The sequence below is a fragment of the Panthera pardus genome, unplaced genomic scaffold (assembly GCF_024362965.1).
Source record: "Panthera pardus isolate Hobbes unplaced genomic scaffold, ASM2436296v1 HiC_scaffold_25, whole genome shotgun sequence".
In the NCBI taxonomy this organism is placed as follows: Eukaryota; Metazoa; Chordata; class Mammalia; order Carnivora; family Felidae; genus Panthera; species Panthera pardus.
The window spans coordinates 80225897-80245758 of NW_026526821.1; the positions used below are offsets into that span (position 1 = coordinate 80225897).

At 34.3% G+C, this 19862-nt stretch overlaps 1 protein-coding gene across 10 annotated transcripts in view; it reads left to right on the forward strand.

Annotated features, from left to right (window-relative positions):
- EHBP1 (EH domain binding protein 1) overlaps positions 1–19862 on the forward strand; it is a 366236-nt gene that overhangs the window by 307002 nt on the left and 39372 nt on the right. For 7 of the 10 annotated variants that reach the window (XM_019433536.2, XM_019433609.2, XM_019433691.2 and 4 more), the window contains 5 exons: positions 5995–6102; positions 9580–9704; positions 12064–12202; positions 12392–12498; positions 15141–15264. In XM_019433536.2, coding sequence (XP_019289081.1) covers positions 5995–6102; positions 9580–9704; positions 12064–12202; positions 12392–12498; positions 15141–15264 — 603 coding nt within the window. The remainder of the gene's footprint in view (positions 1–5994; positions 6103–9579; positions 9705–12063; positions 12203–12391; positions 12499–15140; positions 15265–19862) is intronic. The other 3 variants (XM_019433918.2, XM_019434008.2, XM_053890722.1) reach the window with 1 other exon arrangement.

Consider the following 19862-nt stretch of genomic DNA (forward strand, 5'->3'; position numbering starts at 1 on the left):
GCCACATATAAGATGGTAGGCTCTTAATCAGAGCTAAGGTTGACCCACTACAAGTGGAACAAGGCTATTGCCTGATGGATATCGGTCTGTCTTCATAAATATGGAGCAGACTAGGTCTGCTCAGAAGCTGTTGAGGCTGGGAGTAGGGGAAGAGACCTTTAGGACAAGGGAGAGGGTAAAAATCCTGCCTGAAATTCAACCATTATACATACACATTAATCTAGTGAGCCATGATAGTCACTGTGCTAGGCCAGGATTTAGCAAACTTCCTGAAAAAGGCTAGAGTAGAGGGGCGCCTGGGTGGCTCAGTTGGTTAAGCGTCCGACTTCGGCTCAGGTCATGATCTCACAGTTTGTGAGTTCAAGCCTTGCATCAGGCTCTGTGCTGATAGCTCAAAACCTGGAGCCTGCTTCAGATTCTGTCTCTGTCTTTCTCTGCCCCTCCCCCATTCACACTGTCTCTCTCTCTCTCTCTCTCTCTCTCAAAAATAAATAAAATGTTTAAAAAGGGGGGAAAAAAAGCTAGAGTAGATATTTTAGGCTTTGAAGGCCATATGGTCTCTATTTAAACTATTCACTTCTGCCCTTGTTACCTGAAAGTAGCCTTGAACATTATGTAAATTAATGGATGTGCTAGTTATTTACCCCAAAACTATAGTGGGCTAGATCTTGCCCCCATGCTATAGTTTGCTGACCTTTGCATAGCAAATTAGAAATTCACTTGGATTCACAAGAGTCTAATTCCTAAGGGAAAATGACCTTATGAGGTTGATAAGTCAGGGGGAAAATTAACAAATTAGTATCTACTCTTCCACTGTCTAGTGGGAATCATCAGGTCTGAATAAGGAATAGTGTGAAAGGGGAGAGAAATTAGTAGGGACCAGCCTAGATGGAGGATGAGGATGGGAAGATTTTGGAAGCAGTGATCCAGAGGAACAACGGAGGGAGTGGTCAAGAGTTGAAATAATAATGTGGAAGCATAGCCTGGGGAATGTGTTAAACACGATTGTTACTCAGACTCAATGCTTGCTTGAAACACTTGCTTTTTTCTTTTCTCAAGCAGCAACCTGCCTTAGTGAGGAAAGGAAACTTAGTAAGTTTGAAGTGACGCGTATTCAGCTTCATGGTGTCCACAGAAAATATACACAAAGCATTTTAAGCCAGGTATATAGCCATATATTCAAGCAACCCACTCGCATCCTCTTGCAACCAGAAATAGCCTAATTCTTGTGAAATAACAGAATCATATCTGTCCAAGGAGCTATAGCTTTTACTTGTCTTCCTTTTGACTTAATTTTAGGGCATATGAGAGAATCAGGTGATATTGTGCATACTACATGTTTTTTTTCAATTTCTGCATCATTCTGTAGTTGTAGACCTATAATTTTAAAATCCTGGTTCTAGGGGACGCCTGGGTGGCTCAGTCAGTTAAGTGTCGGACTTTGGCCCAGGTCATGATCTCACAGCTTGTGAGTCTGAGCCCCGCATCGGGCTCTGTGCTGACAGCTCAGAGCCTGGAACCTGCTTCGGATTCTGTGTCTCCCTCTCTCTCTGCCCCTCCCTCACTCACACTCTGTCTCTCTGTCAAAAATAAACATTAATATCCACCTAAAAAGAAATCCTGGTTCTATGTAGCAAACTCGTGGGTTCATTTTATTATATTGATCTTTACTTGACAAGGTGCAAGTATTTGGGGACAAAGTTTGGTACTTTCATTTTTAGCTGTATAGTGTTGTGGTTGGAGAGTATGGCCTGAATTTCTGCTTTGGGAATTAATAAGTTTTTATTTTGACAAATTAAATGTTAACTTTTTGTTAATGGTCCACTGACACTTGGAAAAAGGTATCTATCCTGTTTTAAGATTATATTGTGTCATATCTTTATTATATGTTATATGGTATATTAAATATATATATTTTATTCATTATACATATGTGTTTATTCTATAGCTTATCACTTTGGTTTGAGTTAGGTTAGTGTCATTTAACTTTTGCACTGACATTGTTGCCTCTCTTTGATTTATATAAAGTAGTGTTACTTTGTTTTTGCATTTCAAGTGTATAAAGGAAATGTGTTTTTTTTTTTAATTTTGTCCATGAATATGTTTGTATTCTGTCTTATCTTCATTTCAGTTATGGCAAATAGATTTATCTAAATTTGCTAAACCAAAATGAAATATTGTAGGTCTTCAATAATTTTTATATTCAGCTTCTGTTAATAATTATGTTTGCATTGCGTTTTCTGTCTTATGTTTGATTTTATTATCATTGATATTTGATAATTGTTATATTATAAATAACTATATATAATATATATTATGAATAACAAATGTTGTTACCTATAATAACAAGTTATTAATTTTATAGGGGACTTCAGTGAGAATTAAAAAATCATGATACAAGTGAGAAAATTTTTTCTGAACGTATTTTCTGAAGTTTTTTCTAAATATGTTTTTATGATCACTTCAGCTTCTTTTTGTGAAAGTGTGGATATTCTTTTTTTACCATCACCAGATACCCTGTTTTTCCATTTAATTTATTTATAAATGATAAGTGTTGTAAGACTAGCCTTATTGCTGTGCTATGAATATATCACTGGGATTCCCATTTTGCTTATAGTACTGCTCAGCGTCAACTGGAATGCACTTTCTCATTCCAGTACATAGCCAATCTCCTTTTACCTTTTCCTACATACATTATATGTGCCATATTTATAAACCAACTTCTGTTGGATCTCTAATTTACTTTCCACCATCCTCACCTGCTGGGTTTTCAGTGATTAGCCATAAAGATGGAAGGATGGATGGATGGATGGATGGATAGATAGATAGATAGATGTCATACACATAATATGTAATATCTTTCACAAACACACATGTACTTTGTTTCTGCTAGAATGCATTTAGACTATTACCACAGGTGTGAAGAAATGTGTTGTAACAGTAACTGTTGAAAAGAATTCAAGGGATTGGGCTAAAACTGAAATCAGGGAATGAAAAGTAGAAATCCGTTCTTAAGAAGACTTGAGCTGCGTAGATCAGTTTTTTACTCTTGCTTTCTCAAATAGTAATCCTTTTATCTAAGGTTAACAATACATATATAAACACTCAGCATTGTTCATGAGTGGTAGTGTAAATAGAGTTCACTTAGCTGGAAATAAAATGAATGCCACCTATTTAACGTGACACTGGAACCCAGTATACATGGATAATGAAGGGAAATACAATTTTCTGCATATCCCTGGAAACTGAAAGTACCCATATCTGACCACATTTCCAGACTTAGCATTTCTTTTCATAGCAATGCCATCCTTTTAGTCACTCAGACTGGAGGGTCAATTTTGATGTCTGCTTCACCCTTCTCCTCAGTATTTCTCCCCAACCACCCAGTATCCCATCAGTAGTTTTCAAATTGCATTATACCCACTTCCAATTCTTGTATACTAGGTTGGGCTCTCTGTGCTGCTTGCCTGGAGGTTATAGCAGTCTCTGACCTTGATTTCCTTTCAGTTCTCCAGTCTGACATCTAGGTCAGCAATCTCACTCACATCAAGGATGATGTCACATACATTGTACACTTCTGTGGGCAATCCTTAGACCACTTTTTCTTTCACATAGGAAGGCATATGAGACTATAAGCAAGAGTGATATTTTAGGAATAATATTAAAGCCATTGTAATTTATAAAAGTCATAAACTTCATTGCTTATATTACTATTAATTATTTTATACATATTTCACAACTGATTACAATAAGACACTTCAATAGAAAATTACTTTATAGACTACTCTTAAAGAGTTCAGTGCTGATCATGTTAGAACACCAGTATCTCTCCATTCTTAACAAGTAAAATTTAAACTTCCCATTCTGCCCTTCAAGGCTCTCTGCAGTTTTACCTTTCAAGTCTTACCTCACATTATTTCCCTTTAAAATGCTTTGAAGGTGCCTAGGTGGTTCAGTCTGTAAGTGTCTGACTTCAGCTCAGGTCACGATCTCACAGTTCATGAGTTCAAGCTCCGCATTGGGCTCTGTGCTGACAGCTCACAGCCTGGAGCCCGCTTCAGATTCTGTGTCTCCCTCTCTCTGCCCCTACCCCGCTCAGGCCCTGTCTGTCTCTCTCTCTCTCTCTCTCCCAAAAATAAATAAACGTTAAAAAAGTTTTTTTTAATTTTAAATGCTTCGAAGGTTAATGCTTCTGAAGAACAATTCCTGGTACTGTTGGCAAAGAGAAATCTTTTCATTTTTTGAATTTGCTCTGTAACTTATTTTTATCCCATAACACTTACCTGTTGTATATGGTTTTGTAATCACTTGAACGTATATCTTTAAGGTGGAATAAGATAAACTCGGTATCTCCTCAACATCTAGCAGTGTTTTGTAAATTGTAGATACAATATGTAGTAGAAGTTTCTGGAATAAACAAATGAATGAATGTTGAATTTTGTGCTTTCACTCTAGATTAATTATGGTCAGTAATAATTAGTAGAGGCTAGTTGGCAGCAACACTCTAAAAACTACTGATAGTGAACTATCTCTGACAGAGTAATACAAGGAAGTCTTATAAACACTTTTTTAGTCCTCAGGAAATACTTGTTCATTCACGTTTACTGCAAAATTACTTAGAGAAGAATTTTTAAGGATAATGAAGATGCTAACATTTATGAAATTAGTTGTGCTAATAAGCACAACTGATTAGAAAATATCTCTCAACTGATTGTACTTAAATAATGTAGCCAAGTATAATGCCTTGGCAATTTGAAAGCATTTAGCAATGTTTTTCCCTAGGGAATTTATTAATCTTTTTTTTTCTTTGTTGTGTTCTTATAAATGACATACATAGTATGTGGGATGTCTTCAATAAAAGTAAACTATTGTTATTAATATTAATGATCATAATAAGTATTTACTTGGGAAGGCCCAAAATCAAACACAAAGGTATACAGGGAAAAGGACAAATATTGAAGGATGAAGCCAAAAGTATAGAATTTTGGAATTTCTCACTTGAAATGATGTTGGAATACCTCATTATTGATAAAAGTTGCCCAATAAAAGGTTAATGGTAGAGTAGTAGGGATATTCTTTAACTTTCAGGGCTAGACAGGTATTTCTCCAAAAGGTACACTGCCTGTCAGTAACAGAATTTAAAGCTAAACCTCTTACATGCAAATCAAATTATTGCTGTGCTTTTTCAAATGCATAAAATTCAAAATTACTTAACCCAGTTTTATCACTTGGATTTAGAAAGGAAACAAGTATATAAAAAAAAACTTTAATGTAAAAAAAAAAAAAAACCTCAACTAATTGTGATCCAAAACGTTTTACTAAGTGTATAAAAACTAGCGTGACTTCCTCATTTCCGTGTATTTAATTTTCAATACTAACTTTTTTCAGCTTTCAGTCTCCCAAGATGTACTGTTCTAATTGTTTCTGAACTTTCTTTTGCATAAGGTACTGTCTGTTCCAGTCTCAATCATGTGTCTTAATTTTTCCATAATGATTTCATGATAATATTCATTAATAGTGGAAAAGCACTCAAGTCTTCATACAAATTATATAAATATAGCTACAAGTTTATGTAGAAGGATTTGTTTCTTTATACATTTATATAACTGCTAAAAAGGTGAAATCTAGAAATATTATTTGATGACTTTATTAGTAAACCAACTTTATTTTTGTATGTCTGTTGTTAGAGATTACTTACACATTACATTTTAAAATATAGGGACATGATGAACTCAGTGATTCAGAGACCGCATGTGACAAATTGTCAAAACCTTTGTAACTTCTTTGATGTGACAATTCATCTTTGACATATGAATGTAAAATACAAATGTTAATCCAGTAGTGAAAAGTGACTTAAAACTGATTTCTTGCTGTTCTGTGTCAGACTATATTTGAATAACTGTCATTAAAATACTAGGTTTTCTACTTTAGTGTTTTGGATGAATGATATAAAATAGAATAATATACTAACATTATTGCTACATGTTCCTACAGATGAAAATGATAATATTGAGATAGATACTAACGAGGAGATTCCTGAAGGCTTTGTTGTAGGAGGTGGAGATGAACTTACTAACTTAGAAAATGACCTTGATACTCCCGGTAATTTCAAATTATAAATATTTTGCATCCTGCTGCATGGCACACTTTATAATTATATTTTTATTATTACCTCATCAATAATGATAATATTCTTTCTGTAGCTTTATTACATCTTATGCCCTCACAAATCATTTAGCTAAGTCCACTTTCCATCAATTTTATGTTATTTTGTTTTAGATTTAGTGTTAAAATTAGCAATACAATTGGAATAAATTATAGTTTGCATTCTCTTATTACTAAAGTTCATTTTTATATTTTATGTTATATGAGACAACTTATAGGCATTCAAACATTGGTTCCCATCTCAGCATAAATATTTTGATGTGATGTTGTAAGGTATAGATGTAGTATCTATGGAATACTTCAAATGTAAACCTCAACCATGGATCAGATTTTCTGACTTGGTTTAGAATTGATAGTCTTACTTGTAATATTATTTTGCAAATTTTGTGCTTACTTTAAATATTTACATAGTACTAATAAATTAATTTACACTATTTAATAACTAATTACAATAAGACACTTTGAAAACTGCTTATACAGGCTGCTATTAATCTCATATCTTATGTCAGTAAATATTATACCAATAATCACTGCGTTGGTGTTTAAAATATAAAATACTCTTGCTTTAAAAGTTGAGTGTTCTAGATGCATTACCTTTATAAGTCAGCGTCAGATAGTAATCAAAAGCTTTGTATACCTGAGAGGTTCCATAAATGCTTATTGAATTGAATTCTTCTAGCAGTAAAAAGTGTTTGGCAATCTCTCTAGACTTAAAAGTGAGGAAGTGAGGTCCCTAATATTTATCTTTTCCTGTAAAAATCTAAAGGGAGTGAAAACAGGTATTCTTTTTCCTAACCCTGGCATGTTCCTGCAGTGCTAACCTGTTTTATTTCTTCTTCTGTTTGAAACCTGGTGTTATTTCTCCAAAATATAATCAGCTAAGGACTTCCTGACTTTAGGGAGCACCCAAGAAAACCCATGCCCTTTCTCAGTCACTCCTTCATGGCTTAGTGTTAAGCTACACTTTTACTAAATGGAAATCAGTATATTTATAATTGTGCAAATCCAGGAAGATGCTGATATTTAAGGAAAAAATTTAAATGTTTAACCCAAAATTAGGACTACCCTTTATTTCTTTCTATTTAAAATATAGTAGATTTCTTTTTTGTTTTTTCTTTTTGGAAAAGATTGTTGTTGCTTACCCACCCCCTTACCACAACCACCACTGAAGGCTTTCTCAGAAACCAGTAACACTCCTGCTGAGGGCATTTACAGGTATAGAATTAAAGCCTCAAGATTCAGTTTATAGAAGTATAAAATCATTGACAGTAAATGATACATATTTTCTGATTTTGCAGTAGAGTATGAAGATAGGAAAAATTAGTCATTTCTTAGGTAAGGTGGGGGGAATTTTCTCATTTTAGTTACAGCAACTTGGTGGGCTACTTTAATGGTTGGTTAATATTAGGGCTAAGGGCACCTGGCTGGCTTAGTTGGTAGAGCATTGACTCTAGATCTCAGGGTCATGAGTTAGATCCCTACGTTAGACACAGAGATTACTTAAGAAAATAATAAAACAAATTTTTAAAAAAATGAAAGTGACACTTCCAATACTTCATTCACATTAAAAATATATATATTAGGGTTAACCAGCTTGACTCTTGTCCTTTTTAAAAACTCCTTCTTCGGGGCACCTGGGTGGCGCAGTCGGTTAAGCGTCCGACTTCAGCCAGGTCACGATCTCGCGGTCTGTGAGTTCGAGCCCCGCGTCAGGCTCTGGGCTGATGGCTCGGAGCCTGGAGCCTGTTTCCGATTCTGTGTCTCCCTCTCTCTCTGCCCCTCCCCCGTTCATGCTCTGTCTCTCTCTGTCCCAAAAATAAATAAAAAACGTTGAAAAAATAAATAAATAAATAAATAAATAAATAAAAACTCCTTCTTCATGTATGTCAAACAAAACACCTCTCAGTCTTTTTGGTTTTGGAGTTAAGTAAAACATTGTTTACAACTCTCAGACATGCCAGTAAGTGTTGGCCTGTACATAGGACAGACTTTCCAATCCACACTATAGTTTAGTTCATGGCAATAAGAAATAGGAGTGCAAATTGGAATCTGGAAGCACGTAGCATGTTTTATGATTTTTAGCCTTTCTTTATTTTCCCCAAAATTCTTTTTTTAATATGTATATAAAAGTCATAATGTTTTAATAATAAATTGTTTAATCTTTATCTTGATTTGACCATAGTTCATCAGATATTGTTTAAAAGAGAAGCCTGGCAATATAAACTGACCAATTTGCATGAAAGTAATGATAATAGCATTTATTAAGAGTCTTATAATTAGAAAACTTATTAATCTTTATGAAAAATATCATTCACCAAATGGTTGGCATGTCTTTTAACAACCATTTTATTAAACAGTTCCTTTGAGTGAATTTGTTTAAATATAATTATTTGTTTCCATTTGTTTCTGAATTATTTTATTATTAAAGATTAGTGTACTTGCTAAAATTAATTTGAAATTATTTATTTTAAAAGTTGTAGCTATGTTTTATTTATTTTAAATTTCTATCCATAATTATTATATTCCAAAATATGATTGTTGTGTTTCTGCCCTCTAATTTTAAGGTATTTGTTAAACATATGCCCTATTTTAATGCTGGGTATAAATGTACACACTTAAACATTGATTCCAACAATGTATACATGACTGAGTCATGTTGAGAACTTGTTTTAATATGGTATTATGTGTATAAATTTAATATACTAGAAGAATTGAAAATGAAATAATGTAACAAGAATAAATTGTATTGCCCCTTTTAGATATCTACTTTGTAGATAGTTTGTTTTATTATGTATAACCTATGCAGTTACTTATATAAATGTATACATCGAATGCAGGCTTAGGTTTTCAGGTAAACATAGCTACTATTAACTATATGATGCAACTGAATGGTCTTAAGGTATATTGACTATATTCTTTAAGGGGACTGATTTGGGGAGAAAAATATATATGATTATATATACATGTATATGTGTGTGTGTGTATATACATGTATATGAAGAATATGCTAAGAGATTATATCTTAGTTGTTCCCACTACAAAAAAGAAATGATAATTATATGATGTGATAGAAGAGTTAACTTATGCTACAGTGGTAATTATATTGCATTATATAAATGTATCAAATCACATTGTACACATTAAACTTATATAATGTTACATATCTATTGTATCTCAATTAAAAAAATGTATAGTTAACATACCTAAAGACTACTCATTTATACTATAGTTATATAGTATGTATTACAGTTTATATATATATGAAGAGTTGTGCATTTGTCAGGTCTGATAGGTTCCTTCACAAATCTAATGTCTTTTTTAAAAATATAGTAATATTTTTGTGATGTCTCCTAAATTGATAGCCTACATATCTCAATGCATCTCAGTTATTCATAGTATTTGTGTATTTAACAGAACAAAACACTAAGTTGGTGGACTTGAAGCTAAAGAAGCTCCTAGAGGCTCAGCCACAGGTGGCAAATTCACTTTCCAGTGCTGCACAGAAAGCTATAACTGAGAGCTCAGAGCAAGACATTAAGGTAAATTGTTTAAAATATTTGTCTCTGTGTGCATTCTAGCTTCCACTGGCACTTTATAAACCTAAAATCAATTTCTTACAAGTTCTTCACATTAAGATTAAGATAGACATTTTTTATTGAATAGCAAATCAATTAAGTAGCAATATGGTAATCACTGCTTTCCAGAGAAACTACTACTTTAATTTGTTGTGTTCATGAGTGTAGAAACTGTTTTCAACTTCTATATGTATATATATTTGCTAGGAAGAATATTGCTAAGAGAATTCCAGCATTTTTTCTATTACCCTCAACCTCTGACCTGTTTAGATGAATTAGAATTAATGTTAATTAATAACTGAAGATGGTATGTGATTGTATATAAAGATACTTGCAAGTGTTGTGTGCCAATATGAATCTTAACTTGTATAAGTAATATTTTAGCCAAATGTCACATGAAGATTATTATTATTTAGGCTATTTGTACTATCCTCAACAAGCCATCCTTCTTTTCCTCTCATGGCGTAATTAATATTTCTGTAGCTTTAGGGCACTTCTAGTCCTGTATAACTTTTCACCCACCTGCGGACTATGGGGACTGCCCTGCTGACGGAAAGGATTTCCTTCCTCTGACACACAGATGCTTTGAAGTCCCAAAACAATGACTTTCATTGCTTTTCCCTTATACTGTTGGTTTCTATAAATTGGTGATGAAAGTGTGTGGCAGCACCAGAGGACTTTTGGTCTCTATCTTTGAACAAAAGGAAGCCTGGATCAGGTCTGATTTTTTGCGTTCAATTTAGCTTTCTGCAGTGGATTTGATGCAGAATGATGCTGGCCTAAGAATAATACAATGGATTGAAAAGGCTAACTGAATTAGTGGGTTTAGAGGAATACATTTGTAAAGTGGCAGAAGTCCCTAGTCATAAAAACGTTTCTTAAGATGGGATTTGCTGGCTAATCGCACTGATATTTCAGCATGTTGCCAGGCCTCAAAAAATTTAGCCGTGTTTGTTTATTTTGGTAAAGACTTGAGTTTTAAACCATTGGGCAGTTATAATAATAGCTATAAGAATACACACTTTTCTTAAACAAATAAATAAAAGCCAAAATTGTTTTTATCCCAGCTACATAGCTAGCATAGTATGTACATGATACTAATACTAGAGATATTCTGTAACTTGAAAAAATAAAATGAGAGTATTTTCATTCTTAAGGTTTAATTGTCTCAATAGATGAAATTGTTTCGCTATCTAAAAATCTCTTATGTGGTAATTTTTAAAGTTATTTCAACAAAAGGTGTGCTTTAAACAGCTTGTCTTTGTGTGGATCTTTTTAGTTAAGATTTTTTAAATGGTGCTTATAAAGAACATATAGAGTCCATCTGTTCTCTTGAAGCTTTCAGCATTGATTTGGGGTTTTATTTTTTTTAATAAAATGCAGTTTACACGTTTATAAATGAGGCATTCTGTGTTTGTGGAAAAGGATAAACTGTTACCTTCCCCTGAGGATTCTGTATCCCAGGCCTCCTTGAGGCTAGAGAATAGGCCATTGGAGGGCTCCCTCATTACTGATTGTCTCAATGCAGAGGAAGGGCAAAGTCTTGGTAGCTTTTGATAACCAGTTTCAGCATTCAGCAGGCTTAGCTATTAGTCATGCATCTTAGCCTTTCCCTATTTACTTTCAAAACACTTAATAAAAATAATAAAAGATTAGGTATAAAATGAAATATTTGTTTGGTACACAGCACCTCGGTATCTGCAGCTTCCACACACTGCAGTAGTTCAGTCTTCTGGGATATTTCTTGTTGATAGAACCATTTGAATTTGTTACCAGTATTAACATAGGAAGCTCTGGAAAAGATAATTGTAGTTTCCTTAGCTGTAAAGGGCTTACTTACAAATCTGGCTTTGGAAAGTTATAGCTGATGAAATGCAGTTCAGTGGGGTAGTATTATAATCCTACCTTTTAGCCTTCATCCAGCATTAGTGGTTTATCTCAATGGGCATAAAATTAGAAACTAGTTCTTCTTGTCATACAAGTCTGTGGGACTGTACAAACCGATGGGGCAGAATAGTGGGGGACCAGAAAGAAGCACCATGGCTTTTAAATTATGCATATCATTGGGAGAAGACACAGGGGTTTACAGCATCTAATGAATCAAAGTTATCAAGAGTGATCCTCCATCTAAACTATGTCTCCCAAAGTTTTGGTTACAGGCAACAGCACTTGTAGTTGAACTACTTAGAGCTCTTTGAAATCCTTTTTCTTTCACAAAGTTTCTAATTTGGCATTCTCTTAAATCAGTAAAAGTTGTTCTGCTAATACGTAATTTCACGTTTATACAATCAGGATGTCTTAACTACATTTGTTTTACTTTTAGAATGGCACAGAAGATCTCCGGACTGAACGATTACAAAAAGCAACAGAACGATTTAGAAATCCTGTTGTTTTCAGCAAGGATTCTACAGTCAGAAAAACTCAACTTCAGTCTTTCAGTCAATATGTTGAGAATAGACCAGGTAGGAACACTTTTAAAAATGTTTTCCCATCTTATGATTTAATAGTATTTAGCTATATATATATATATATATATATATATATATATATATATATATATATATAAAAGCTGATAGTGTAAATCCACATTTCAATACACAAATATCAAGCTTTATAATAATTTTACATGTCTTTCCCCCTTTTTTTTTAAGAGATGAAAAGGCAGAGATCAATACAGGAAGATACAAAGAAAGGAAATGAGGAGAAGACAGCGATAACTGAAACTCAGAGGAAGCCATCAGAAGATGAAGTGCTTAATGTATATTAATTTTTTGTGTGGTTTCATGATTGCTGATAATTCCAAACTGTATGTGGAAATAGTGCCTTTATTTGTTAAAATGAGATGTTAGGTTTTTTAAGATGTCAATCTCCAGTGCATTCAAAGCAGAGTGAGAGGGGTGCACTGTTGAATTAGTCTGCAGTGTGGTGATAATTGTCAGATAAAAAAAAATGAATTTTTCAGAGTTCCACAGCCCCAGCTTCCTTGAGACATTTCCATCAGGGCACTTCCCATAAAGAGATTCCAGTATTGATCTACCAGGAGGATTTTAATTATTACAATAGCAGATACCGCAGAGCTGCAGTTAGAGGGAAAAGTCACATGAGACCTGCTAGAATTTCTCAGCCAACCCATTTTGTTGGCTTGGGTTAATGGGTGTTCAACCTTTCCATTATCCAGATCAGCCGTGAATTACTAGCTGAATGATGTTTGCATTAATATAATATATATGGTAATTTCTTCACTTAATTAACGGGGAGGTTCAGCTCAGTAGGGGTATGGGCTGATCATGTGTAAAATTGATTTGTGAGGGAAATATTTGATAGACCGCAGGGAGAAAGCTGCTTTTGATGGACAGCTGCGGGACAGAAGCAGGAAGAACAAGTTTTAACTTGAATTTTTGTCTGGAAGCATAGCTCTCTAAGAGCGGTGCTACTTTTTTATTATCTGTAGTTTGTGTAAATATTTTCATTGTTTTTACTGTTAAAATGGTCTTTGCTGGATTTTTAAATCCTTATAAGTGCACTCAGAATTACAGACTACAAATTAGGGTCCTTAAAAACTTCTCATTTTTAAGTTGTACTAAGACAGGTTTTAGTACACAGAACAGCTCACTCATATATCGAGATGGAATATTTGGTATAATTTGTAAGTTGCAGAATACTTGAGTATACTGTATACTCACACTAAAGAAATCTGGTAATAAACTTTGTGACTGTTTTTAACTGAGCCAGTCTGTAAAAACAATGAAGTTTATATGTTGCTTATCATTTCTGCTTCCTTTTATCTTTCTTACTCATGTTGTCTTTACAGACTATGTTTGTTTTGCCCCTTTGTATGGGAATGAAAAAAGGAAAGTCCTTTTTGGAAATGCTGTGCTATACGGCAGATAGGTTATTCCAGATTTTAAAGTTACCATTTACATTTATTCTGTTATGATTTTGTTATATTTCATATTGAGATGGGAGAATATCCATTTTTATGGGTCTTTAAAAAATACAGTAACTTATTTGATCACACTATACTGAAAAATTATCAGTTTTATGATTTCCTAAAATACATTTGATCTTTAAGTTTGTCAACCACCAAAATCAGTTTAACAGTAAGCTGATATAGAGTTCACATGTGAATTTACCGGTTCCAAAGATAGATAAGTCATATGTATGGTTAGATGTGTTTATTGATCATGGTGATTCCAGAATATGCTCATAAATAACATAATTCTTGATTTTGTTTCTTGTTTAAGGAGGACCCAAAGATAATTCCTCAGGGCTTCTTAGAGATTAATATGCTTCTAGGTAGGGAAGGGATTTGATAGAAGAGATTGTTCATATTTGTTTCTCTGAATACATAATGTTATAAATTCTGATGCTAGTAATGGTGGTAGTGAAAGTAATCACTTAAGCATTTCTTCAGTATTCCTCAGCTACTTGGGAAACTTAGCTCTGGAAATGTCACAAGGTAAACAGGTATTACAAAGGGAGCCATAATTAATCTCTTTGTAACCCTACCACAAGTAATAACCCTACCCCCTAATGATTTAAATGAGTAATATGAAAATAAAAATTAAGACTCTACTGGTACTTTATAATAGAACTGCTACTTCAAATAAAACTTCTAAGGATAATTTTTTAAACATGGATGATTGTAAAAAGTAACATTTCAAATTGAAATCCAAATTTGGTTAGATGGGAGATTAACCAAATCAGTGCACTAGTTGCATTAGATCCTTGCAGCAAGGTTTGAAACCACCTGTCAAGTTAGAATTCGCAGCTACAATAATTAGTGATATATCAACAGAACGACATGTTAAAGTACAGCAGCCAGCTGGAGGGAAAACTGGAGATATTAGAAACTTCTTTTTTATAATTTTTAAAAAGCATTTTAAATAGTATATTTACTATGACAGCAAGAAATGTATCTCTTTAATTTTGTATTTTTGTAAGAATAAGTCTGTGTTTTTCAGGATAGATACTTTAAGAATCATTTCCTTAGTAAGGCTCCATTTTTGCATATTGCACATTTGAATGAAATGTGTCATTGGTGTTTGTTTTGACAGTCACCAAGAGGAAAATTGTCTTCTATCGTCGTCCATGCTTAAATAACTCTGACTTCAAGGAGAATTTTTTTCTCTGCATTAACTTTTTAAATATGGCAAATCTGGGTGTTAAATTATAAATATAATACTAAACAGCTGAGATTTTCTCTATTTGCAAAAGTTTTGCTATACATAGCATTTATGAAAATTTCTTGAATCACAGGGAGTTGCTTTTTCATACTAAGGGTGATACTAACGGTGTTATTTGGTTCTCTAGGTAAGTGCTTTACTAAGTGTTTGTAGAAAGGAAAAATGCAACTTACAAGTGATTTTTTTTTTCCTTCCTGTTTGTTCTCGTTAACAGAAAGGGTTCAAAGACACCAGTCAGTATGTTGTAGGAGAATTGGCAGCACTAGAGAATGAGCAAAAGCAAATTGACACCCGTGCCGCGCTGGTGGAGAAGCGCCTTCGCTATCTCATGGACACAGGTACGGTGCCCAATTACACTGTAAACAGTTTTGGCAAATTGAGCGTTCACAAACTCTTATAGAGTTTTGGAAGTGTGAATCTTTGAAGCCTGAATGTTCAGCAGAACTGCCTTGAAAATAAAAAGGCTGCGATTTGCAGCCACCTCTCTGGGCCCTGGTGATAAGAGTGCCTTCATGGGAAGTGATAACTCGCCCTGATACCGTGTGAGCCAGCACTATTGAACAGTGTGCTCATCCATGCAGAGTTGGAATACACATCTGTGCCTCATTGATATGCCACTGCTTAAAAAAAAAGTAAGATCTTCACTGTTCTACTGATTCATTGGGAAGAAAAAAAGATTTGGCCAGCTAAAGCCATGTACTGCATGAAACAGAGCACTATGCATAGGGGACGGCTCCATGGACTAGATCACTGAAATTTGAGAATACTATCTGGTTACTGATGCTCCACAGTTTGTTTTTTTTTTTTCCAAGAGAACAGGTTTTTAAAAGTCTGTAATAGTTTGTGTCACAGTTGCATTTGAAAGGATTAAAGTATATAGGAAGGTTTATAAAAATGGGTTAGAGCAGCAAGTTAGCTCCTAACCAGAGGGTAGATTGCCATTTAATGCTGATTGCCAATAGTGATTGTATAGATCTAAGTGCAGAGTGAGCTACTGGGGCAAAAAAAACAGTGTATGTGTATATTTTAAAGGAATGTATGCATTTGTTTAAAATGCTGCTCCTACAAGAAGCATAAAAATGAGAAATAAATTCAGATTTTTATACCAAATTAAAAGTAAATTATATTAAGAAAAAAATGTCAAAACATAAAGTGGAACATTCATTCCTTTAATATAAGTAATTTTTTACTTTTATTAGCCGTGTGAAAGTAGACTAGTAAAATGATGGTAGTAGATTAGAATTGGAAAGCTTTCCTGAACTTTTTCTTCTCTATTTGCCAAAAATATATTTACAATTAAAAAACTCCTCCAAAAATAAGCATTTATATGGGACATTTGAAAATGCCTACATTAGTGAAATCAGAACATATTAGAACAGGAAGAGACCTTTGGCTTTATCTGGCCCAGTGGGTTTCAAACTGTGTTCTGTGGAGCCCTAAAGCTTCTTCAGAGGCATCTCGGGGCTGTCAGGACAATAAGAGAGCAGAAAGCAGACAGGCGTCTGGATTTCCTACCTTACTTCAAACAGAGCAGCTCTGAGTTTATTTATTCGAAATAGCAGACTTCTTGGAAGAGTTCATTTAAAGAAAAGGTTCTACTGCTTAAAATTTAAAACCAGAAAAAAAAAAAAAAAACCACCTTGTCTTTTGAACACTATTGTCCAACCTTCTCATTGTACAGTGGAGACAGAGTTACAGGGAAAGCTCAAGTCACATAGATCCATAAGTGCCCGACCTTGGACTAGAATTCAGGTCACCAGAACCCTATCATACAGGATCCTTCCCATTATACTAGATTACCTAGAACATATTTATTGTTGCCTTAACAACTTACAGGTATGCTCAGTCTTGTACATTCGTGTGAATTCAACAAGTATCCCATAAACTAATATATTGTTTCATATTTGCATTTTCCCTTCGGTTTCTAGGGGATTTTGAAAATATTAGTTATGTTAACTATATAAAAATGTAAATACTAGGTAGTATAATTTCTGTATACATTTTAAAATTATTACCTTTAAATATTTTGAAGAGACTAATTTTTTTAAACAAATTCTTTCAACACCTTTCCTCATTGTATTGGATAAATTAGATGTTACTATACAAGAAGCCTTGTGCCACTAGAAAAAAAAGCTACAAATTCGGTTTCCTTCCCTTTTTTCAAACTTGGAGCCTGATTTATTGAAGGTTCTAACCAAAACAGACTGAAATTCTCCTTCCCATCCCACATATTACCGCTGAAGCTTTGAAGTGGCCCCATTTCACCTATAGATCATTTATAATCTGAAAGATAGTCATGGACTACAGATTGATTCTAGCATCCCTTTGGGGCTTTATATTGCTTACTGCACAAGACAGAATCTGATCTAGACTGGGCTGGCTACTGCACATTCAGACTAAAATTGCCTTTGTTCCCCAGCTTGGTAAGCCCCAGCAATTACCCTGGACTATACTGAACCTCTTCCAGACCAAATAATTGTTTCTCAAGATTTGCCTAAAGCCTAGTTAGCATCTGAAGTAAGAGATAAGGTGTTAGAAAGAGAAAGTATATATTCATCCTTTTCCTTTTTGGGGTTCCAATGCTTCCAACTTTCCATTTATTATAGCAATTAGTACTTTTTCCCTGACATATTAGTTTGCTATGCCGTTTCTGAATCTCAGCCTCAGAATTAAGCAGAGCAGATGGTATCATATTCCTTACATGATGAAACTGAGGCTCAGAGAGGGAAATGACTCATTTAAGAAGGCCTGAGTAGTAATGGCCGAGTTAAGGCTTAAACTGGACTTCTTGGGTTTTCTAGCTCTTAAGTCAGTCCTCTTTTCCCACCATATGTTCTTTATAGAACAAAACATACTTTATCTGCTACTTCAAGTTTTATATACTTCTAGATACTGAGCATATTTCTTTATTGATTTGAAGCTCACGTATCACAAAATTGACCATTTTAAAGCATACAATTCAGTAACATTTAATACATTCACAGTGTTATACAATCACTACTATTTCCAGAAGTTTTCATCACCCTAAACAGAAAGTCTGTGCTCATTGAACAATAATTTCCCATTTTCTCCTCTTGTAATCCCCCTGGAATCTCTAATCTGCATTCTGTCTCTAGAAATGTGCTTTATTCTAGATATTTTATATAAGTGGAATCAAATAGTAGTCGCCCTTTAGTGTCTGGCTTCATTGAATTTACATAATGTTTTCAGGCTTCATGCATATTATAACATGTACCACTACTTCATTCCTTTTTGTGGTTGAATAATATTGTATTATATGCATATAACCACATTTTGTTTATTCATTCATCCATTGATGGACATTTGGGTTGTTTCCATCTTCTGGCTACTATGAACATTGTGTGCAGGCATTTCTTTGAATCCCTGTTTTTCAGTTCTTTGGGGTATATACCTAAGATTGGAATGCTGGGTCATATGTTAATTCTCTATTTAACTTTTTGAGGGAATCCACTCACTTTTAAATGGGTTGCAAAATTTATTTAGAAGATAATTTTGCAGAACTGAGAATACATTTTCCAAAAGAAGCACTGTTATTAGCATCCTCCAGCCAGACAAACCCACAAAACCCTATTAATTTAAAATATCACTAGAGGGGCACCTAGGTGGTTCAGTCGGTTAAGAGTCCATGATCTCATGGTTCGTGAGTTTGGGCCTCACATCAGACTCCATGCAGAGTCTGCTTGGGATTCTTTCTGTCCCTCTTTCTCTCTGCTCCTCCCCCCACCCTTTCTATCTCAAAATATAGAAATAAGCATTTAAAAAAATGCTCTAAAAAATAAATAAAATACCACTAGAATAATGCTAGTAGTTGCCCTAGGCCTGAGTCCTCAGTTCCCAGAACTTGAGTAGTTCTGGGTTTTAAGTATCAACCCCTTTAGCTCTGAAACTCTTGCATCTTGATGGGAAGAAAGTTGGAGCCTGGATGGTGGCCTAGACCACTGGGCATTTTTCCTGGCATGTCAGGAGAAGGCTCTAACAAGAAAGCAGCAAAGGAACGTAATAGAGCACTTCAGTGGATCCTGCAGCAAGATGACAATATACCAGGGGTGAGAATGGCAGTGGCAGGGAAAGGGCTTGAGATCCCAACATCCATTTGGAGAAAGTATGTCTTTGGCAGAGACAGAGCAGCTGTGGGGACTCATATGACTGGTTATTTCTGAAAATGAGTAATCCTAAACTAGCCTGAATACTAAATAACACGTGTGTGTGCGCGTGTGCTTGTGCATGTGTGTGCGCGTGTGTGTGTGTGTGTGTGTGTGTGTGTGTGTGTGTTCTGCCATCCTACCTTGGGATCTGTAAAATTCTTATGCAAATACTAAAGAACTTTTTTCCATCAGTTCTTTTTATTTTATTTTTTTAAATTTCTACAGAGGAGGAACTTTTAAATACCTAGCACCTAAAGTTTAGAATGATTTATTTCTTAAGGAACAGTAAGACTTACTAATTAGAAACATGTGCATTCCAAGCTGACATTTTGTATGTAAGTTTGGTACTTTTTGTAGACTATCCACTACAAAAACCTAACTGACCATTTAAAAATGTTAAATGTACTCAGGGAGAATAAGAATCAAAGAGTTAAAAGAAATAACTTTTCTACACATTCCTCAGAATGTTTCTTTACCTCAGCTCTTGAGGAGCCAAATGCAGCATTAAAGCTGCTTTAAAGCAGGAAATTGGGCCCACAGAAAAATAAAAATAAAATTATTTAGGTTGTTATTGGAAACTTTCCACTTTGAATCTCCAGAATTATCCATTATCTTTGCCTAAAGATGAAAATATTTGTAATAACCAGTATTTATTGCATGCTTACTATGTCTGGCTCTATGGAAAATGCTTTACATACATCGTTTCCTTGTTTTTCACAATGGCCCTATGAGATAGGTTCCATTAATAACCAAGACTATTAAAAATAGCA